This window comes from Spermophilus citellus, assembly GCF_964194105.1.
Source record: "Spermophilus citellus genome assembly, chromosome: 15".
NCBI lineage: Eukaryota > Metazoa > Chordata > Mammalia > Rodentia > Sciuridae > Spermophilus > Spermophilus citellus.
The window spans coordinates 48455771-48480393 of record NC_138195.1 but is presented as its reverse complement, the minus strand read 5'-3'; the positions used below and the strand labels follow the sequence as shown (position 1 = coordinate 48480393).

The window sequence follows — 24623 nt, the reverse complement described above, 5'->3', positions numbered from 1 at the left end:
GATGTTGTACCCGCCGAGAACTAAACAATAAATATTAAAATTCTCTCTCTCACTCTCTCTCCTCTCTCACTCTCTTTAAAAAAAAAAATTCTCTCTCTTAAAAAAAAAAAAAAGAATAAATATTGCTTTGAAACATCTTCCCTTCAGGAGCCTTCCCTTCAGGACAGGTAAATTTGGGTCCCTGTGTCTCTTAGATGATGGCAGGGCCAATAATAGCTGCCAGTAGGCAGACAGTATTAATATTACCATTCATAGAACTTTATTTTTTATTTATTTTGTGGTGGGGGTGGGGGGTACTGGGGATTGAATCCAGGTGCACTTAACCACTGAGCTACATTCCCAGCCCTTTTTATTTTATTTTTATTTTTTTATTATTATTATTTTTAAAATATTTTTTAGTTCTTGGCGGACATAACATCTTTGTTTTTGTATGTGGTGTTGTGGATCGAACCCGGGCCGCACACATGCCAGGCAAGCGTGCTACCACTTGAGCCACATCCCCAGCCCCCCTTTTTATTTTTTTAGACAGGATCTCACTAAGTTGCTGAGGCTGGCTTTGCACTCACAATCCTCCTGCCTCAGCCTCTTATGTTGCTGAGATTACAGGAGTATGCCACCATGCCCAGCCTTCACAGAACTTTTTAAAACAAAGTAACTAAATCCCTCTAATGTCCCCTGGATTAGACAGGACTTAGCCTTGTACAGGTGCTTCGGGGAATACTTTCCAAAAGTAAAAAAATCACCAAATTAAAAAAAAAATATGCTACTAACAAAATGGGAAACACGTTCCTCTACTGTTAAATCATCTTCATTTCCTAGTTCTTCACATTGTATACTATTCCACCCCGAATATATGTCTTTGGCATATTTTGAGTTGGTTATCCAGAGAAACCGCAGACCTCCACAGACACAGGAATGGCTCTGAAATCTATCCTTTTGTTACAGGGTTAGGGCCTTCCAGGAAACTGAGGCAGCAAAAGGTCCCCCTCTCAAACCCTGATTTTTGTGATCAAGTCAGAAAGATTTCAGAGTTAACAGGCATGAATTTATTAGAAGTGATGGGAAAGGGGGCACCCTCAAGGGAGTGGGGTTCTCTCAGGAGAGGGATAGCATACCTCTCCTGCTTTCTAGTTTTATTGGGGTCCCAAGGAAGTTTCCAGAAAGTCCTCCTTCAGGTCGACCTCTTGACTTTTTACTGACAGCAGAATCACATCAAACTTTTAAGTCCCAGTTACCATGACCACCCTAGTCACTTTGGCCCATGATGACCAGTTCTAATTGGAACCTGCTCTTATAGATTTTATGGTAAGGAGAAATTATCCTTATCTCCCTCAGGTCAGGGATCTGGTCTGTTTAAGGGTCACACAAGTCCCCCCTTTTGGGTAACCTGTGTTCCTCTTATCCGCATTATTTCAGGCATGCATTTCTCCTACAGACAACAAGTAGTTGCTGAAAAATGTAACATCCCTGTCCACTGAAGCCACATGGGGCTGCAGGTAAATTGATTTTCAAAGGTGAAAGCATGTGGGGGTCAGCACAGTGGGCCCAGTTTATAGAACTATCCCTTTCACCTCAACGTTCCCTGTCTGTCCCCTATCACTTCCATAAAAAGAAACATGTATCTAACATCAGTAACAGCCAATGCCGCAGTGGATTTTCCCCCAGCCTAAGGCAGGAGCCTAGGACAGGTTCTTCTCAGGAAAAAGACAGTGTACCACAGGTAGTAGTTAACCTAAGAAATCTCCTAAGAAATGCCTAACAAGATAACCCTTGCTTGCTGTGTACCTTCTTCTCCTCTCACAACCTTCCACTGCCCAACTACCTCTCTTCCCCCAAGAAGCCCAAGCCTTCATCCCTTTGTTTAGTTCAGGACCTTTCTCTTCTTTGAGTCTCATGCTGTGTTTATGGCTTCGATGCTTATGCACATTAATAAATTTGCATGCTACTTCTCTGTTATTCTGTATATTGTCCGTTTATTTCATAGACTAAATATTGAAACTTCAGATAGAAAAATAGTATAAGTTTAAAATTTCCCCACAATTGGGAGGTATAGCCTCTTGAATCCCAGTGAGTTAGAAGGCTGAGACAGAGGATTGCAAGTTCAAGAGCAGACTCAACAACTTTGACCCTAAACAAAAACAACTTAGCAAGATCTTATCTCAAAATTAAAAATATAAAACAAGGAGAATGTAGCATAGTAGTAATCAATAGTGCCCCTGGATTCTATCCCCGGAATCAGAACAAAAAACTTCCCTACAGGAAGTATACAATGACTAGAAGAGCTAAAAAAGCCCCTACAGGGCTTTTAAGAAAATAAATGATAGTCTGCAGTTTAGATAGTCCTCCAGAAAGATTTGCATATCAATAACATTGTCACCATTCTATCATTTGCTTATAATATTACTAACTATTTTTAAAATACTAATGCAGGATCAGGCATGGTGGTACATGCTTAGTAAACCCAGTGACTCAAAACACACAAACCCTATCAATACTCTATAATATACACTTTTTTTTTTCATTGCAATCAGAGCCCTCTAAGCCTTTGATTCCATTCTTGACTTATTCTTTAAGGAAGTTTCAATTAAAGTTTCACATCCTTAGTGGATTTTTCTTGGACACCCTTCCCCTTGCCCCAGTTTTCAAGGAGTCCTTACTCCCTCCCCCAAGCTGCCAGGAGAAGACAGTAAATGTACCTACTGCCTCAGTGGTTTAAAACATTTCCTTCTCCTATATCAATCTTTTTTCAAAGAGAAGAAGGTCTAGGAAAGCTAAATTATGTAAATCACCATCTATGGATGAAAATAGTACAAGTGGATCAAAAGCTCCACCTCACTTCCCCTACCCCTAAAGATGTTCTGTCACAGAGTCTTAAAGCTACTGATCTAAAAAATAAATAAATAAATAAAAATAAGAAAAACAAAAAATTTAAATCTTTTTTAAAAACAAAAATAGTATTTAAAAACCCATAAAACTACTGATCTGTTCCACTTACCTTTTTATGACATTTTCCAGCTAGTTTACTAACTCTCTGGGGCATGGCCTCATTTTATTGACCTAAATTCAAATAATATTTCAATAGTTATGTATTATGTACTGGGCTAGCAAAACTACAGTACCTTAACAATCTTGCCCTTAATATAACCTTTTAGTTAGGCTTCCCTATTCTCTGCTTAACACAAGCAGTTAAGAACTGGAAAAACCTGACTTAATTAGCAGCAGAGTATAACTCGTACCCAGGTCCTCAGAATCTAAAGACAGTGCATTTTCCATTCTACCAAGGTGACTCTCCATCTGTTCTGGACTATTCTTTCCTGAATTCCCAAGAAAGACCAGCTGGGGCTAGTGCTACTGAGGTAATCAAGAAGACAGGTTCAGGGCTGGGGTTGTGGCTCAGAGGTAGAACGCTTGCCTAGTATGTGCAAGGCCCTGGGTTCCATCCTCAGCACTGCATAAAAATAAATACATAAAATAAAGGTATTGTGTCCAACTACAACTAAAACATATATACATTAAAAAAAAAATCTAAACAAACAACTCTGGGGGCTGGAAATGAATCTCAGTGGTAAAGCACTTGCTTAGTATGTACAAGGCCCTGGGATCTACTCTCAGCACTGCAAAACCAGTTTGTTTTGTTTGTTTGCAAAAACAAACACAAAATAACTTAAATGTATTTGGGAATAAAAACAACTTAAATGTGTTTGCCACCACCCCTCCTTTTTTTTTTAAATGTTTACCTTTTAGTTTTAGGTGGACACAATATCTTTATTTTATTTTTATGTGTGGGAGGCCAACCTTACGGGTGACTGAGTTACACTCCCCAGCTGGGTGCTGAAGCGCTCAGTCACAGAAATGGGTGTGTCTTGCTACAGCCCCATGGGTGAAGCTGTGCTCACCTGTTCCTTTGTATATAACCCCTTACCCTGTTTAGGATAGAATCTTCCATGGAAGTGCCTTGTGTGTGTCCCCTCCTCTTACTGTGCCCTTGGGTGTGGCCTACCCAGGTGTCAGTCAACCTGCTGACAGTGGACATCATGAAGATAGACTCAGCCCCCTGAAACCTGACCCCTTGCCTCATTTGAATAGCTTCTCCTCAATAAAAGGGGTCAGCGCGTGCTCTCTCTTTCTGCGGACCCTTAAGGTCAGAGGAGCTGTCACAGCAATCCCAAAGAAAAAGGTATTTGTGTCTCTTGTGTGGTTATTTCGTGCAGCCCAGTTAAACTAGAGTGACCCCTGAGCCTTTTAGTCGCAAGAACAGAAACCCGGCATTTATGTGATGCTGAGGATTGAACCCAGTGCCTCATGGATGCCAGGCAAGCGCGCTACCACTTGAACCACATCCCAAGCCCACCACCCCTCCTTTTGTGGTGCTGGGAGGCCCTCACAAATGCTAGGCAAATGTTTGGCAAATATTCTACCACTAATCTATATCCCTAGCCTTCAATTTCTTAATCTATAACTTATTCTAATACTTGTAGAAAGATCACTTTTCTTTACCAGTTTACAGATAAGAAAAGGAAAAGGAAAAACTACTTATCTAATGGGCAACCAAGAATAAGTAAATGCCAAGGATTAGATACTACAGATTTTAGAGCTCAATTATTGTGAAACTTAAAATTCACCATATAAATAAGACATGTTGCATTAATAATGCAAAGACCTTTAAATAAGAAACTGCAATTCAACTTTCAAATGTTTTATTTTTAGTATTTTCAAACATTTTAATACAACAAAGATATAAAATAATATATATTAGTTAAATCTGGATTTAATTTAGAATCAAGATATTTACTTATATACAATACTGTGCTTCAAGGTATGGCTACCACAGGAACTTTCACATCTTTTCAAGTAATACTAGTTTCTCTGTGGACAGGGAGACTTAGGTAGAATTCTCAAAACTAAACATACCCACTTTAGTCCAGGCTAACATTGCTTCACTCACTGAGTTCACTTCTTTTGATCCATATCAGAAATACTTCATTGTCCTAATAGTTCAGATTCTCTGAATGAAAAATTATCAAAATTAGTCATTTTAAGATGGCATTACTACCTGATACTATCACTTGGCTATGTTCAGTTCTTGCCACAACCCAGTAGTTCAGACTGAAACAGACTTGAAATAACAATGAAACTGACAGTGTTCTTTCTACTCTTTTATCAAGCAAAAACTTCCTTACTTTGAGACATGAAGTACAGTGAATAAAAAGTCCTTTGGTTAATTCAGAGTAGAATGTATTCTAAAAACTAACTTATTGGTAACTGAAATAATGGCTTATAGATTTCACAGATATTTGCATTGAACTTGACAAAGTAATATCATATATTAGTTATTTGAAATTAGAGGCATTTGTCGGGTTAAGGTGAGATGGGGACCAAAACCTACTTCCACACTAATTTTAGTCATTCAAAGCCACTCAAAGACAGAGAGGGAACAAACAACAAACCACCTCTACCACTTTCCATTTTCACTGGTCCCCTGAAGCATTCTGACCATTGATGTTATTTTACAGCTACGGAGGTATGGTAAACTTTTTACAAATATGAACTCCTTAAACTGCCAAGTAAAGCTGCATTAAAACTGTCTTGCATTGTTGGCTTTGAAACTGTTTAAAACAACCAATATTGCTTAGAAAGCATGGACTGTTCTAAAATAGAGTTTTCTTTGTCTCAAATGCCTGAATACCTTAACTGAGAAATGACTACAGTTTAAAAATTACCTACAGTATGGGATGATGTCAATCTACAAAAAGACTCTCAAAAAATAAACTTACTAAATCAGAGAACTTAAAAAAATATGGTTAACATTCATAGGCATTCTGGATCTAGGATCCTTAAAATTAATGATAAAACTGCCTTCTGCTGAACACAGTCAAAGCAGGGTAGTGTTGTATGAGTTGGTGAAGTATGAGTAACACTTTCTAAACAGACATTCCCAGCATAGATTGTCTCTTATTAGCTATAATAGGATTTGGCTCCTCTGTTCCCTCTGTACAAATTATAGGATTTTTGAAATTCTTAGTCCTAATACTCAGATAGGTATACAGTAGGGCAGATTACCACTCACAGAGTCAAGAGTAATGCTATCCAGTAGCTCTCTGGGCATGGGGTTTTCTTTTGTGGGGAACAGCCCACATTTATTTAACTTACTGGTTCTAAGGCTTAGCTTACTGCTTTCAGATTTAGAAGGATAGCAATAAACAAGCCAGCATGTAGAAGTTGAATTTTTGCCCTGGCAATTCTGGTCTGAGAGAACTATGGAAGGACAGTCATGTTGAGAATCCTGAAGCACAGCCCAAAAAGGCTTCCCCCGAAATTACCTGATTAACCATAAACTTGCCTTCTTTCAAAACCTCTGACTCCCTATTCAGTTATCTTTCAGTACACTACCCTACTGTGGTCTTTAAAAAAAGAAAGGAAATAATGGAGAGAAAGGAAAGTAAGGGTAGGGAAGGGAAGCGAAAAAGAGAAAAGGGCAACATTGTACCTAAGAATATAGAAAATGCATCAAGGACTTTCAACATAACCTCCATTTGCATCCCCCAAAGCCAAAACCTTTTTGGTTCCTTCTCTACTATGCTCTCAAGGATGCAAGCTTTTCACAAGTCTGCAACTGTGGAATCAAGTACAAAGTCAAAATAAAAGGTAAACCTAAGGCATGTGGCTTCTCCATCTAGCCATATACATACCCAAATTGTAAACATAAATTCCATCTTCACTAGTTAAGATTTTAACAAGAAAAAAAAGTATAAAGACAAAAACCTGGAAATTTCTGGACAAAACAAAAAACAACTAAAATATGTAGTTTTGTGTTTCAGAAAAACTAAAAATAATTTTGTCTCAAAGTTTTCTAAACAGAGACTTGGAAGTGATTAATTTATGTAAACACTGCCTTGTAACAGTTAAAACAATAAATTATAAATCTAGCTTACCTTCTTCTCAAAACAGATAGGAGAATCACAAGGCTGAAATGTTATTTTACAATCCTCATGGCAGCCTGTTGTTAGGTACTCTCAAGGTCAATAGCTCTGCAAAGTTAGTGGCAGCTATATTTCTACTCTGTTCTACAATAAAATTCATATGAAGGAAAGAAGATTGATGTTAGAGCATTTGTCATTAATAAGCTATTTAACATTTTAAAATTAGGTGTGCCACATTAAAAAAAAATATTTTCCCAAAGTCAACATAAGTTCCTTCCTTGTTAAATTTAGTCCTGTTCTGTCATTTAGAAAAAAATGGCAGTTACATATCTTTTGATGTCAAAGGTCAAAGAGTTTCAATAAGTATCTTTCCTTCATTAGCTTATACAATAATTCTTTAGGTAAGACATTTCCCCCACACCTGTACTGAGGATCAAACCCAGGGCCCCCCATACATGCTAGGCAAGTGCTCTACTACCTTGGCATTTTTGTTCCTAGCATGTAACATAATCAACAATTGAAGATAAGATTCTGAAGTACAAGAGTTAAAAGCATAAGAAAATGAGTTGATGTGTCATTTCTCAAATGAGAAATAAACAATGTACAAAAGACTCAAATTGGGGTTATTCAGCACTGACTGAAACTTATTCATGTAGTTTTTCCCTATACAATTCATCCAGACTCTTCTGTAGCTTATACAGGGATGGGACTATGACTCAAAGTGCAAAAATAAAATATTTCACTTAGATAAGGAAGTGGCAGGCTTTTGCTATGGCCTAATTTTAGACTTTAGTATGTTAGCACCTTTTCTAACTCCTTTTTTTTTTAATGGAATGTAAAAACTATACAATTAATATTCTAAGTAACTAAGTTAATCAGTTAGGGGTCAATTTCCACTTCTACACCATGCTACTGTCATAACTACTATATAAAATCATTAAAAATAAAGTGACAAATGTTATCACAGAGGTGAAATTACTTAAGTACTAAATTTTTAGTGTTGTAAACAGCAGCTAAGTATATCATTTCCTCACTGCCAAATTAAGACTATATAGAAAGAATGTATATACACAATTATTTTAAAAAATAAAAACCAAAAAAGTTTTTTGTATGCAAATATGTCTCAGACTATTTACTTTCTGATGGCTAAGAATGAGAAATTAAGGTTAACAATATATCTACAATCTGTTATATAAATTTCTTTTCAAAGAAAAAAAAAACTTTGCATGCATATTTCCCTATTTACTGACAAAAGAACTTTAATATCTGATAAAACACTCCTATTTCGCTTATTAAATATATCATTTAAAAAGCATTAAATTGGGCTGTCATCTAACACAGCACAAAGTTATTCCAGATACCCATATCATTAAAATTATGCCACATTTACATTTATAAATGCAGCCATTTTCTCCTCATGAATACTCACTGATGTTCATATTAAACCCTCAGAACAAAATAGGAACTGCATCTTTTGTTTAATCTTTGGTGAAAAATAGAGCCCTATTTCTGCATTAATAAGAAGGCCAATGACATCCACATCAGTTCTCTGTCACCTCTTATATGGCCCCTTTCATTCTCCTCGTTTCAAGCATGCTGGTATAACTCAGTGTACTTTTCTTAATTATAGTTCAGAAGGCAGAAAATGATTTATCAGTAAAACAAATCACTTTCCAGACTAACAAAGGAATTAGTTCAAAGAACAAATATTGCTTACTTGGTAGTGTTTTTCTTTAGAAGGTAATAAGGAGCTTAAAACTATTATTTCTCCACTAGAGTCCTACTGAAAATCAATAAAAATCTTTCAATCGGGTGACTACCTAAGTTGATTTGCTTATAAGGCAAATACTCAACAGGTAAGGGTAACAGCCCGACTCCAGTCAAACAGTGGGTTTCCCCCTGAAGTGAAGGGACAGAAAATTCTATTTAATCTTTCTGTTCAAACAGGTAAGTAAGAACTCTTGATTTTTTTTTTCTTGTTATTTATAATCATAGCCTTGCTCAGAACAGGAAACTCTACCAACATATAAGCCAAAATGCAACACATCCAGGAACAACCTAGAGGAAGAAAGCAAAGTTATTCATTTTCAACAACTACTGTATATTTAATCACAAACTCATTACAAAGATACAGTCTTTATCCAATTAGTCTTTTCATTATTGCTGGTTTTGAAAATGGCCAACAATATTCATTAGGTACTGTGCCATTAACGTTGCATTCAAAAAAAGAAAACATGGGAAACCAAATTCTTGCTCTTCTACTCTGCTGATATGCTCTGGTATTGGCCAGAGTATGATAGTACAAAAAGAGTCTTGTTGTGATATAAAAGGCAATAAACACATCAATGGAATAATGTTCATGGGCAGCCAAGATGAAGAAGATTCCAAAGAGGTTGAGAACCCAGGATAAAGTGTGCAAGAAATTCCAGCTTCTTGGTGTATCTAGGAAAAGGACAGAAAGATCATTTTAAAAAGCATTCCCTCCAGTGCTTATAGTCACACATTTCTTAGGTGAGGCTGTTTTGCTCCTTCTTAAAAGGACTTTACACACTTTCTACAGCCCCTTGTGTAGCTAGTTATCTAACATGCTCAGAAGCACTAAACAAATACTTACATTCAGTGACAAAGAAATTCAGCATAGTTAGGACGACTGTGTGGCCACTGAACATGTAATCGCCACAAGTGTGAACGCCAGTCAGGGTCATACCAAATCCACTCCAAATGGCAAAAGCCCGGTGTAATTTTTCCCATACACTGCCATATATCTACAATGAAAACTATGAATTAGTGCTTCAAATGCTTAAGAAGGGAAGAGCTTCCCAACATCCATTCTCACTGAAATTCAAATGAGGAATAACTCTGAAATAAGAAGAACTAAGCAAAATCAACAGGGCCCCAGTCTAATTAATTCCCGGTAGACCTCAAGAATGGTTGGTCAAGGGCTGGGGATGTGGCTCAAGCGGTAGCGCGTTCGCCTGGCATGCGTGCGGCCCGGGTTCGATCCTCAGCACCACATACCAACAAAGATGTTGTGTCCGCCGAGAACTAAAAAATAAATATTAAAAAAAAAAAAAAAGAATGGTTGGTCAAAGCTTGACTATATAGAAAAATTTTGGTAATTAAGTGAAATCATTGTAATTCAAACTCCTTTACAGTACTTCCTCTACAAAGAAAAGGTAGCTATAACACAAAAACATCTCCAAGGTTTTTTTCTTTATTCATTTTGAGATGGGGGTCTTGGTATATTGCTCAGGATGGGCTCATATTTCAGCCTCAGTTTCCTGAATAGCTGGAATTACAGCCATGTGTTACCACACTGGCTTGTTATTCCTCCCAGTGCCCTCCCTTTTATTCATTTATTTTTTTTGGTTTTTGGTAATATAGGAGATTAAAACCAGGGTTATTCTATCCCTAAACTACATCTCCAGCCTTTTATTTTGAGACAGGGTCTCGCTAAGTGGCTAAAGGTGACCTTAAACTTGCAATCCTCTTGCTTCAGCCTCTCAAGTAGGTAGAATTACAGGAGAGAGCCACCATGTTGCACCAAGCTCAACCTTAAAACTTTTAATACGATATCACAATAGTATTTGTTTGGTTATTCTTGCTTTAAGAAGTAGGTTACAGGGCTGGGGTTGTGGCCCAGCGGTAGAGCGCATGCCTCACAAAGGTTCACTCCCCAGCACCACATAAAAATAAACAAAGTGGGCTGGGGATGTGGCTCAAGTGGTAGCGCGCTAGCCTGGCATGCGTGCCGCCCGGGTTCGATCCTCAGCACCACATACCAACAAAGATGTTGTGTCCGCCGAGAACTAAAAAATAAATATTAAAAAAAAATTCTCTCTCTCTCTCTCTCTCTCTTTAAAAAAAAATTAAAAAAAAATAAACAAAGTAAAGGTATTGTGTCCACCTACAACTAAAAAATATATCTTTTTTTTTTTTTTAAAGAGAGAGTGAGAGAGGAGACAGAGTGAGAGAGAGAATTTTTAATATTTATTTTTTTAGTTCTCGGCAGACACAACATCTTTGTTGGTATGTGGTGCTGAGGATCGAACCCGGGCTGCACGCATGCCAGGCGAGCGCGCTACCGCTTGAGCCACATCCCCAGCCCTAAAAAATATATCTTAAAAAAAAAAAAAAAAAAGAATTAGGTTACAGGGCTGGGCATGTAGCTCAGTGGTATGGCAAATGGCTAGCATGTGAGGTACCTTGTGTTCAATCCCCATCGCCCCCTACCATGAAAAAAAAAAAAAAGAAAGAAAGAAAGAAAGTCTACAGCAGAGATCAAGGGCTACCATTCAATATCCATTCCCCCCTTCTTCACCAGCAACAGAAACTCAAATATATTGATGTGGCCACAAAGTTCCAGAACAATTTATTTCCTAGTCTTCCTTGAAGATAGGTATTAGACATGTAAGTTCTATACAATAAAAAACAGATAAAGTGTAAAAGATTGCTGGGAGAGGTATTTATAAAGGAAAGAGATGAGAGCTCAGAGAATCTTTTCTACCATTTCACCTTTCCTTCTTCTAGCCTACTTGAAGTGTGCTTACTACATCATAGTCATTTTGAATTTCCTGTTGTCAGCAGCCAAAACCAACTCCAACTCCCACACCTAAACTTTAAAAAGCAATTTACCTTGAGTGATAGATTCTAATATAGCTAATGACCAAAAAAACCAAAACAAAACAAAACAATTTCATTAGATGTCATAATCTCATTAGAAAGTTCACCTGCTGTTTTACACTTTTCCTTTCTGCCTCAGTTGAGAGAAAAGAGAGAAATTTATTACTGGAAAAGAGCAAGATTCTCAACAAATATACATAATTTGCTTCTTCTATGACCTCTGATGAATAGAGATGTTACTTTTGAGAAGGTAAAAACCTCATAAAAGGAGAGAAGAGATTTCCAGGTACAATGATATATGACTGTAATCACTGCAATTTGAGAGGCTGAGGCAGAAGAATCACAAGTTTGACACCAGCCTCAGCAACTTAGAGAGACCCTGTCTTAAAGAATAAAAAGGGAGAATAGAATGCTCTTTCTTCCTTTCTGCTGTAGGCCTGGTGCGTGCTGTTGAAATGGGCAAGTTCATGAAACCTGGGAAGATGGTGTTGGCCCTGGCTGGACGCTACTCCAAACACAAAGCTGTCGTTGATGATGGCACACCAGAGTGTCTCTAGAGCCATGCTTTGGTAGCTAGAATTGATCGCTATCCTCACAAAGTGATACCTGCCATGGGCAAAAAGAAAACTTCCAAAAGGTCAAAGATCAAGTCTTTTGTGAACGTTTATAATTACAATCACATCATGCCCACAAGGTACTCTCTCTGTGGATATCCCCTTGGACACAACTGTTGTTGACTAGGATGTCTTCAGAGATCCTGCTCTTAAATGTAAGGCCCATCAGAAGGCCAAGGTTAAGTTTGAAGAGATGTTTAAGACAGCAAGAACAAATGGTTCTTCTAGAAGCTTCGGTTTTAGATGTTTCTGTTATTGTTCCCATAATTAAAAAAAAAAAAATTAGAAAGAAAAAAAGGGGGGGATGGGAACGAGGTTCAGTGGTAGAACAATCCTGGTTTTAATTCAATACCACACCCCCACCCCACACACACAAGGAGGTAAGGAAGGTGGGATGGGGGAGAGAGGAGGGGAGGGGGAGATCTCTGGGAAAATGTCTCAACCAAAGACAGAGAACAAGTGATGTCAGTAAAAAGAAGGCAATTACCAATTACTCCAGTCTCCTCATCATTTTCCAGCTTAAATTTGTTTCATACATTCTTTCCAAAATGTCGAAACTAAAACACATCGGAGCAAAATGAACAGGATACTCTGACTAGAAATTTGCATTGAAGATCCTAAATTTCAAAAATAAACATCCTATTTCTGGGAATATGATTTTAGTCAATTAATTTATTACAAGGAAAATGCCTTATGGAACAAATAAAACAAAAAAATAAATATTAAAATTCTCTCTCTCTCTCTTTAAAAAAAAAAAAAGTGAGGTGCTAAACAACTCAGTGAGACCCTATCTCTAAATAAAATACAAAATAGGGCTAGGGATGTGGCTTAGCGGTCGCGTCTCCCTAAGTTCAATTCCCAGTCCCCCCCCCCGCCCCCCCAAAAAAAGCCTTATGGGTTGGTGGCTGGGGTAGAGCACTTGCCTCCTATTTGTAAGGCACTGGATTCGATCCTCAGCACCACATAAAAGTAAATAAACAAAATAAAGATACTGCACCCATGTATAACTAAAAAAAAAAATTTTTTTTAATGCCTTATAGAAGTCATTGTAAGAGATTTGATTGCTAATTATTATCCTCTTTTTTCTATTTTAATGATTACTGCAAATAATTCAGGTTAATAAGTAGGTTATATCATAATTCAAAGCAATTAACAGTATTTAGGGCAGATTTGAATAAATATATCCATATATAACTAACTGACAATGGAAAACAACCATTAGAGACAGAAAATAGGCTGTCCATACTTGGAGGAATGGCATCTACCTTATTTCTGTAGCACATGTAGCAGCCCTATGCACAGATCTATGGTTCTCTTCAGTGGCTGTCCCACACTTAAATTCCTCGGCTACCTCTCTCATCCATGTAACAAGCTTCATGGGAGAGTAAAATATCTTACCCCAAATACACTTCTTTTGTGTTATTCAGAGAACTGCAGAAATAGTTCTGAAAATCTGTCCTATGGGGCTGGGGATATGGCTTAAGCAGTAGAGCACTCGCCTGGCATGCCTGTGGCCCGGGTTCGATCCTCAGCACCACATACAAACAAAGATGTTGTGTCCATGGAAAAACTAAAAAATAAATATTAAAATTCTCTCTCTCTCTTAAAAAAAAAAAAAAGAAAATCTGTCCTAAGATAAAATAAATTTGTATCTATTTATATTAGTGAAATAAGCCACAGATGCAAATAGAGGCTTTCTCTAAGATATCCACATCTGCATAGGAAAGATCTTTTCATAGAAAGGAGACTGGGGGGGTCTGACATGTGGCCACAGGCAGTTTTTGAGGGCTATTCCTAGAAAACTTTGTCTACATCATAAGACAGTTTTTGATGGCCATGCAGTTCTTCTCCTGAACCTCTTATGGGTTGTATTGCCATCCAACCTGTTCTGGGAACCCTAAATCCCTTAATCCTTTGTGTAATGCAAGATTTAAGCTTCAATCACCTGGTCATATTTTATGTATGTTTCTAAACTTCTGCATAACAGTAAATGTGTTTGCTTTTTCTCCTGTTAATTTATTATTGTTTATTTCAGAAACTGAAATTATCAAAACTTCAGAGGAAAAAGAAACAATTTAAAACTTCCCTACAGGGAGTCTCTGAGGTCCAGTTCCTGGAGTAGTAGCAGAGAGGACTAATCCAAGTTTTCTTTCTGCATCTGCCCTGTGCAGATTCCCTGCACTGGTCACCCCCACACTTTGTCTACTCATGAACTGCCACAAGACTGAGTAGTGCCTCTGGTGGTGGGGTGCTATAATTCTTGTCCCCACCTCTCTATGTAAAGCACCTGGAGCTGCACCAGGGCCTGATCAGAGGACAAATGCTCAATGTCCCTCATTTCTACTGGAGCAGCCAATACCAGACACCCTTCTGAGTAGCAGAAACAACTTCAGAGGTGCCTGAGGAAATCCCTATCATCTGAAAGAGGTTACTACTCCCACTGAAGAAATTATACAGGGTGCACCTCACATACTCTGCTATCTACACCACACCTGTCTAAATGCTAGTGTCTTCACTCCTGCATGACCTGCAGAGACAGTGGTTCTTTCAACTCTGATATGTTAAAGTGTTGTGCCCAAATGTACTAAGTATAGTCCAAAACAATAATAAAAATAAAACTACAGGTAGATTACGCTATGACCTAGAAAGAAACTCAAAACTGCATAACAAACTAATACACTAACACACACCTTTAGGAAAAAGCTGCTTACTAACAAGGCTATCCCATAAAAAGCAGAGAATACACACATTTCATCAGATGTATAAAAGTCAATATGGGAACCCAAGAAATGTTAAAAAAACAAGGTAAAGTGACACCTCCTGATGTTCATAACTGTCTGGTAACAGATTCCAAAGGTATCAAAGTGGATGAAATGCCTGATAAATTTCAAAATAATTTAAAAAAAAGTTAAAGGAGATTCAAGATAAAATGACAGTAAGAAGGCAATGCATGATATGAATGAGAAACTCAGCCTAGACATAGAGATTCTGAAAAAGAAAAAAAAAATCAGAAATCTTGGAAATGAAAAGCTCTATAGGTCAGCTGAAAGCCTCAATAATGGACTAGATTAAGCAGAAAAAGAATATTGAAGCTTGAAGACAGGTCTTTTGAAGTACCACATTCAGAAAGAAATTTAAAAATATATGATAGAAAGAAGAAAAAGATTTTTAAAACATCAAATGTCTGCATCATCAGCATAGCAGAAACTTCCTAATCTTGGGATAGACTTGGTTATGTAGTATAGTATAGGAAGCCTAGAGAACCCCAAATAGACATGACCGGAAAAGATCTTTACCATGACATATTATAGTCCAATTCTTTGTCAAAGGACAAAGAATTTTAAAACCTGCGATGAAAAATATGAAGGAAAATTCCATTAGACTAACAGATTTCTCAGCAGAAACTCTAATTGCCAAGAGGAAGTGTGAATCAGGCGGTATAGCGATACCAGACTTCAAACTATACTACAGAGCAATAGTAACAAAAACAGCATGGTACTGGTACCAAAACAGGCGAGTGGACCAATGGTACAGAATAGAAGACACAGTAACCAATCCGCAAAACTACAACTATCTTATATTTGATAAAGGGGCTAAAAGCATGCAATGGAGGAAGGATAGCATCTTCAACAAATGGTGCTGGGAAAACTGGAAATCCATTTGCATCAAAATGAAACTGAATCCCTTTCTCTCGCCATGCACAAAAGTTAACTCAAAATGGATCAAGGAGCTCGATATTAAATCAGAGACACGGCGTCTGATAGAAGAAAAAGTCGGCTATGATCTACATACTGTGGGGTCAGGCCCCAAATTCCTCAATAGGACACCCATAGCGCAAGAGTTAACAACCAGAATCAACAAATGGGACTTACTCAAACTAAAAAGTTTTCTCTCAACAAAAGAAACAATAAGAGAGATAAACAGGGAGCCTACATCCTGGGAACAAATCTTTACCCCACACACTTCAGATAGAGCCCTAATATCCAGAGTATACAAAGAACTCAAAACCACCCTAAGATACCATCTCACTCCAGTAAGATTGGCAGCCATTAAGAAGTCCAACAACAACAAGTGCTGGAGAGGATGCGGGGAAATGGGTACACTTGTTCATTGTTGGTGGGACTGCAAAATGGTGCAGCCAATTTGGAAAGCAGTATGGAGATTCCTTGGAAAGCTGGGAATGGAACCACCATTTGACCCAGCTATTCCCCTACTCGGTCTATTCCCTAAAGACCTAACAAGAGCATGCTACAGGGACACTGCTATATCAATGTTCATAGCAGCACAATTCACGATAGCAAGATTGTGGAACCAACCTAGAAGCCCTTCAATAGATGAATGGATTAAAAAAATGTGGCATTTATACACAATGGAGTATTACTCTGCAATAAGAAATGACAAAATCATAGAATTTGGAGGGAAATGGATGGCATTAGAGCAGATTATGCTAAGTGAAGCTAGCCAATCCTTAAAAAACAAATGTCAAATGTCTTCTTTGATATAAGGGGAGTAACCAAGGACAGGGTAGAGACGAAGAGCTGGAGAAGAAGAATAACATTAAACAGGGATGATAGGCGGGAGGGAAAGTGAGAGTTAAGGGAAATTGCATGGAATTGGAAGGTGAGCCTCAGGGTTATACACAATTACATATAAGAGGAAAGGAGGAGTAGGAGGAAAATTATATAAGTGGAAGAAACGATTTATATAGAGGGGATGGAGAGAGAGAAGGGGAGGGGAGGGGTGAGGGGACAGTGGAGAATGGGATAGACAGCAGAATACATCAGTCACTAGAAAGGCAATTTGTAAATCAATGGAAATGTAACTGATGTGACACAGCAATCTGTATACGGGGTAAAAATGGGAGTTCATAACCCACTTGAATCAATCTGTGAAATATGGTATATTAAGAACTATGTAATGTTTTGAACAACCAACAATAAAATAATAAAAAAAAAATAAAAATAAAAAAAAAGAAAGAAAATAACTTTACTATCAACCAAAATTATTATACCCAGCAAGATTATCCTTCAGAACCAAAACAGAAATAAAGATAAATAAGCAAAAACTAAGGGAATACGTGACCACCAAACCAGACTTATGAAAGATTAAGGGAACTTGATATCCAGAAATAGAAATTTCTTTCATGATAGCATGTGAAAATATAAATCCCACTAGAGGAGTAAATACACAGATCAGAAATAGAAAAGAATCAAACATTATGAAAAAGTAAATTATCAAACCACAAAGATGAATAAAAGAACTAAAGAATATCCAAAACAAACTCAACAAAATAACAGGCACAAATCTGTTATTAATTCTGAGGATAATCGGTCTTAATTTTCCAGTTAGAAGACACAGACTGGCTGAATGGATTAAAAAACAAACCAACAATAAACTGCCTACCAGAAAGTTAGCTGTCTGGTAAGGATACACAGTCTGAAAATGAAAGGATAAAAAGGATCTTTCAAGCAAATAGAATCCTAAAGCAAGCAGGAGAAGCTACAGTTGTATTTTAAAAAATGGACTTCAAAAGAAGAAACAGTAAGAAAAGACAAAGAAGGTTGCTATATAATGATCGAGAGAGCAATTCATCAAGAAGATTAAAAATTATAAATCTACGTGCATTTATGTCTATAATTCCAGCAATTGGGGAGGCTGAGGCAGGATGATTGCAAATTCAAGGACAGCCTCAGCAATTTAGTGAAACCTTCAACAACTTATAGAGACCCTTTCTTAAAATAAAAATAAAAAGATCTGGGGGATGTAGCTCAGTGATAAAATGTCCCTGGGTTTAATCACCAGTGCCAAAATAAGCAATTTATCTATACATCTATCTATCTAATATTGAAATATCTGATTTTATAAAACAAACACTATTAGGGAGAGATAGGTTCCAATACAATAAAAGTTAGATATTTCAATACCCCCTCTCCCCAATGAATAGATCATCCAGAACACCCCCCTAAAAAAACCAACAAAGAAATGTCAGAACTAAACTACAAAGTAGATCAAATGGACTTAACAGACAATTATAGAGCATGCTATCTAGTACCTGTAGAACACACACTCTTTTCATCAATGTGTGAAACTTTTTCTGGAACAGACCATTATTATAAGACCACAAAACAAGTCTTAACAAATTTTTAAAAAATTAACATCATATTATATCTTTTCTGATAACAATAAATTGAAATTAGAAGTCAACAGCAAGAGAAATTTTATACAAATTTATACAGCTTTGAACAACGTACTTTTGAACAGTGGGTCACTGAGGAAGTTAGAAGAGAGATGGAGGGCTGGGGTTGTGGCTTAGTGGTAGAGCGCTCGCCTAGCACATGCGAGGCCCTGGGTTGAATACTCAGCACCACATAAAAAAATAATAAAAAAATAAAAGCATTGTGTCCAACTACAACTAAAAAATAAATATTTTTTTTTAATATTTATTTTTTAGTTATCGGCAGACACAACATCTTTGTTTGTATGTGGTGCTGAGAATCGAACCCGGGCCGCACGCATGCCAGGAGAGCGCGCTACCGCTTGAGCCACATCCCCAGCCCCCAATATTTTTTTTTTTTAAAAAGAAGAGAGATGGAAAAATTCCTTAAATGAAAATGGAAACACAACATACCAAAACCCCTGGAATACAGTAAAAACAGTATTATGAGAATGTTCATAGCAATAAAACCGTATTATAAGAATGATTATAGCAATGAATGCCCACATTAAAAAAAAAATAGAGGGTCAGGGTTGTGGCTCAGTGGTAGAGCACTTGCCTAGCATGTGTGAAGCACTGGATTCGATCCCCAGCAACACATAAAAACAATAAAATAAAGGTATTTTGTACATCTACAACTAAAAGAGCATTAAAAATAAATAGAAAAAGAACAGAAGATTTAACATGAACAACCTAATGATGCATCTTAAGGTCCTATAAAGAAAAAAGAAAAAAAAATATATCCCCCAAATAAGTAGAGGATCAGAGCAGGAAAAAAAATTGAGTCTAAAAGAATGACACTAAGAATTGGTTCTTGGAAAATATAGATAAAATTGGCAAATCTTTAAATAGCCTGAGAGAAAGAAGACCCAAAAAATAAAATGAGAGATTAAAAAAGAGACACTATGACTACAGAAATTCAAAAGACCATAAAGAATTATTTTGAGAAACTAGATGTTAACAGACTGGAAAATCTAGAAGAAATGGACGAGTTTCTGGACTTACATGATCTATCAAAATTGAACCAAGAGGGGCTGGGGATGTGGCTCAAGCGGTAGCGCACTCGCCTGGCATGCGTGCGGCCCGGGTTCGATCCTCAGCACCACATACCAACAAAGATGTTGTGTCCGCCGAGAACTAAAAAATAAATATTAAAAATTCTTTCTCTCTCCTCTCTCTCTCCTCTCTCACTCTCTCTTTAAAAAAAAAATTGAACCAAGAGGATAGAAAAAACCTGAATAAATCAATAATAAATAATGAAACTGAATCAATTAAAAAAAAAGTCTCCAAAGAAAAGTTCAGAACTGAATGGTTTCACATGTGAATTTTATGAAATCTTTTAAGAGGAGCTGACACTAATGCTAACTATTCCATAGAATTGAAAGGGAGTAAATGCTTTTGAACTAATTCTGAGGTACTAAAACCTAACAAGGACACACACACACACACACACACACACACACACACACACACCAATGTTCCTCATGAATATAGATGCAGAAATCCTTAACAAAATATTTGCAAATTGGGCTGGGGATGTGGCTCAAGCGGTAGCGCGCTCGCCTGGCATGCGTGCCGCCCGGGTTCGATCCTCAGCACCACGTACAAACAAAGATGTTGTGTCCGCCGATAATTAAAAAATAAATATTAAAATTCTCTCTCTCTCTCTCTCTCTCTCTCTCTCTCCCCCTCTCTCCCTCTTAAAAAAAAAATATTTGCAAATTGAATTTAACAGCACATCAAAAAGATCACACAATAACCAAGACTATTTTAGTTTTATTCTAGGGATACAAGGATGGATGATTCAACATTTACAAATCAACAAAAGTAACACATTATATAAATAAAATGAAGGATAAAGGTCAGATGATCATTCCAATAGATGCAGAAACCATATTTGATAAAGTTTAACATCCTTTCATGATAAGGGATGAAAAAAGTAGGCATAAGAGGGTCATACCTCAACATAATAAAAGCTATAGACAAATCCACACAGCAAACATAACACTAAATGGGAAAAAACTGCAAGCATTTCAGTGTCCATTCTCACTGCTCTTATTCAGCATAGTACTAGAAGTTTTATTTATTTTTTATTTTTTTTAATATTTATTTTTTTTAGTTCTCGGCGGACACAACATCTTTGTTGGTATGTGGTGCTGAGGATTGAACCCGGGCCGCACGCATGCCAGGCGAGCGCGCTACCGCTTGAGCCACATCCCCAGCCCAGTACTAGAAGTTTTAGTCAGAGCAATTAAGAAAGAAATAAAAATCAAATAAACAGGAGCAAGTCTAATTATCCCTCTTTAGCAGATATGACTCTATACATAGAAAATCCTAAAGATTCTGCAAAAGACTTTTAAAACTGATAAACAAATCCAGGAAAAATATCAGGATACAAAACTAACATAAAAAAATCAGTGGCTAGGCTGGGGTTGTGATTCAGCGATACAGTGCTAGCCTAGCACGTGCAAGGCCCTGGATTTGATCCTCAGCACCACATAAAAATAAATAAATAATAACAAAAGTATGTGTCCAACTAACTACAACTAAAAAGTAAATATTAAAAAAAAAAAAATCGGAGGCTTAGCTGGGCATGGTGTACTGCACACCTGTAAACTGTGAGTTCAAAGCCAGCCTCAGGCAAAAGTGAGATGGTAAGCAATTCAATGAGACCCTGTCTCTGAATAAAAACACAAAATAGGGTTTGGGATGTGGCTCAGTGGTCAAGTGACCTGAGTTCAATCCCTGATTTTGGGGGGGGGGGGGGATCAGCGGCTTTGTATACAACAATAATGAATTGGTTCAGTAAAATCATGAAAGCAATCCTGTTAACAATAGCCACAATTAATAAACAAATAATATACTTAGGATTAAACTTAACCAAGAATGTGAATAACCTCTACAATGAAAATCACAAAATACTAAAAAAAGAAAATGAAGGGGCTGGGGTTGTGGCTTAGTGGTAGAGCGCTTGACCTCAGCACCACATAATAATAAATAAATAAAAACAAAGGTATTAAAAAATAAATATTAAAAAAAAGAAAATTAAGACATTAAACGGTGGAAAGTTGGACTGCAGTTGTGGCTCAGTGGTAGAGCAATTGACTAGCACATGTGAGGCACTGGGTTTTTTTGATCCTCAGCAACACATAAAAATAATAAATAAAATAAAGGTACTGTGTCCATCTACAACTGAAAAAAAAAAAAGGTGGAAAGCCCTCTAGTGTTCATGAATTGGAAGAATATTGTTAAGATGTCCATACTACCCAAAGTGATGTACATATTCAATGCAATTCCCACCAAAATAGTAATGACATTCTTCACAGAATGAAAATAATCCTAAAATTTATATGGAAGTACAAGAGACGCCCAAAAGCCAAAGCAATCTTGAGCAGAAGAAGCAAAGTGGAAACATCATAACAACTGAGTCCAAGATATTACTACAGAGCCTTAATAACAAAAATAGCACAGTATTGGCATTAAAAAAAAAAAAAGACAGAGGCCACTGGAACAGAATAGAGAACTCAGAAATAAATCCATATATCTAAAGGGAATTAATTCTCAAAAAAGATATAGAAACTTGGGGCTGGGGATATGGCTCAAGCGGTAGCGCGCTCGCCTGGCATGCGTGCGACCCGGGTTCGATCCTCAGCACCACATACCAACAAAGATGTTGTGTCCGCCGAAAACTAAAAAATAAATATTAAAAATTCTCTCTCTCCCCTCTCTCACTCTCTCTTAAAAAAAAAAAAAAAAAAAAAAGATATAGAAACTTGATCCGTATCTTGCATCATGTAGAAAAGTCAACTAAACACTTAGTGTAAGACCTGAAATTCTTAAACTACTAGAGGAAAAGGGGGAAACACTTTAAGATACTTGCAATGGCAATGATTTTATGAATATGACTCCAAAAGTACAGGAAACAAACGCAAAAAATATCAAGGTTACATCAAACAAGCTTCTGTTCAGCAAAAGTTAACAAGTTTACAGAGTAAAGAAACAATCTAGGGCTGGGGATGTGGCTCAAGCGGTAGCGCGCTCGCCATACCAACAAAGATGTTGTGTCCGCCGAGAACTAAAAAAATAAATATTAAAAGTTCTCTCTCTCTCTCTCTCTCTCTCTCTCTCACTCTCTCTCCTCTCTCACTCTCTCTTAAAAAAAAAAAAAAAAAGAAACAATCTAGAGAATGGGAGGAAATATTTGCCAGCCACTGATCTACATATAAAGAAATAAAAAGCTTAACAAAAAACTAGTAATCCACCCAAAAAATGAGTCAATTAGCTACATTCCCAGCTATTTTTATTTTGAAACAGTCTTGCTAAATCACCCACACTGGCTTTGAACTTGTCATCCTCCTGCCTCAGCCTCCTGAACATATTGTTAATGTGTATGAAAACCAAAAGTAAATAAGTGAATCCTTTAGAAAGGAAAAACAAATTATCACAATTTTTAATGTGTAAGTTCTTTAATTTCACAATTCTGCTTAAGGAGATTCATATAATGGAATACCATGAAGCTGTTATAACGGTGAATAACCATATATATTTCTTCAGAAAAAGTAAACATAATATTAAATTAAAAATAAGCCAAAACCAGGTAGTGGCACACAACTGTAAACCCAGTGGCTTGAGAGGCTGAGGCAAAAGGATCACAAATTCAAACTCAGCCTTGGCAATGTAGCAAGATCCTGTCTCAAAAGAAATTAATAATAAAATAAAAGGACTGGGTATGTAGCTCAGTGGTAAAGCATCCTTGGTTCAATTCCTAGTACCAAAGAAATAAAAAATAAAAAGGGCTGGGGATGGTGGCTCAGTAATGAAGCACCTATGAATACAATCTCTGGTACAAAAAATAAAAATAAAAATAAAAACAAACCTACAAAACAAAAACAAAAAAACTAAATAATAGTGCCTGAGATATAATCCGATCTTTATTTAAAAAGTATCCATCTATATAAACTTATGTGAGCGTGTAAGAAATCTGCTTAATGCTGTCTTGAGGTGGCCTCCGGGAGCCTGTGACTTCTGTGTCCAGCCCTCAATAAGACTTCATGCCCCCAGAGTAATCCCGGAGCCACATCCCAGCCATTTGGGACAGTGTGGTTAAATTGTCCAGGCTCGCCTACTATTGCTGCAGTCCTCTGGGGATTACAGCCTTGAGCATGCCCACCCTGGCCTCAGCTAATTGTTTACATGAAGACTAGCATATTCAGAAGGCCAGGGGTTGAGAATCCTGGTCTCATGGGACCCTACTAAGACACCCCCCCCAAAGAGGACATGCAGGGGTGAAATGGGAATGTGGTTTCCCCTAAGTCTAGCGTATTTTCAATATGCCCAATTTCTAGTGGCCAGTAGTTTTGAGTTTCCTGTTCCACTTGGGGAAATGTCCAATCCTAACCCTCAGCTGCTGAGGGAATTCAGAGATTTACAGACTTTTCAGTGTTGCCTGTGTTCCCTGTGCTTTTGATTCCCCCCTTCCAAAGGGCCCCCAAGGGAGACTGGGAGTGTGGGGAGCTGCCAGAGGCTTAGCCATTGCTGAAACCTGCTTGGGAAGGTGGCTCCCTGCATTGGACCTGGGCCAAGTAGTTGGCATTGCAGGCAGGAGCTACAACCCATTGTCTTTTTTTTTTTTTTTTTTTTTTTTTTAGAGAGAGTGTGTGGGGGGGAGAGAGAGAGAGAGAGAGAGAGAGAGAGAGAATTTTTTAATATTTATTTTTTAGTTCTCGGTGGACACAACATCTTTGTTTGTATGTGATGCTGATGATCGAACCCGGGCCGCACGCATGCCAGGCGAGCGCGCTACCGCTTGAGCCACATCCCCAGCCCCTGAACATTGTCTTTAATAAACTATTTTCTTTGAAAAAAAAAAAAAAAAGGAAATCTGCTTAAAGATGGTCTGTGCAGCTATATATACTACTGTTAAAAGTATTATTTGCAGGATGGGTTAAAAAAAAGGATTTATGTGAACTTTCACTTTTTAATGCATACATCTCTATATAATTTGTAGTTTTACAATAAGCTTATATAACTTTATGATTAGGAAAAAATTACTTTTCCTTTTTGAAAAATCTAAAATCTCCCAACTTTTACCTTAAAAATAAACAAAAGAGTTTCTTTATGTCACTCTTAAGTCATATTAACCACTCCTCCTCGCCCACTTTCTTTCTTTTATTTTTGTGGTGCCAGGGGTTGAACCCAGAGCCTTGTGCATTCAAGGCAAGCACTCTACCAACTGAGCAACATCCCCGGCCC

At 37.3% G+C, this 24623-nt stretch overlaps 1 protein-coding gene and 1 pseudogene across 4 annotated transcripts in view; one reads left to right on the top strand and one right to left on the bottom strand.

The window, feature by feature from the left end:
- Window positions 1-8997: 8997 nt before the first annotated feature.
- SAMD8 (sterile alpha motif domain containing 8) overlaps window positions 8998-24623 on the bottom strand; it is a 60355-nt gene continuing 44729 nt past the window's right edge. For 2 of the 3 annotated variants that reach the window (XM_081267169.1, XM_081267171.1), the window contains exons 5-6: window positions 9535-9685; window positions 8998-9362 (exon numbers count right to left, since the gene is read on the bottom strand). In XM_081267169.1, the coding sequence (XP_081123295.1) occupies window positions 9058-9362; window positions 9535-9685 (456 nt within the window). In that variant the 3' untranslated portion in view covers window positions 8998-9057. The remainder of the gene's footprint in view (window positions 9363-9534; window positions 9686-24623) is intronic. The other variant, XM_081267170.1, reaches the window with a different exon arrangement.
- On the top strand, window positions 11999-12400 carry LOC308634459 (large ribosomal subunit protein eL27-like; annotated as a pseudogene). The gene has a single exon. The product of its transcript is annotated as a large ribosomal subunit protein eL27-like (transcript).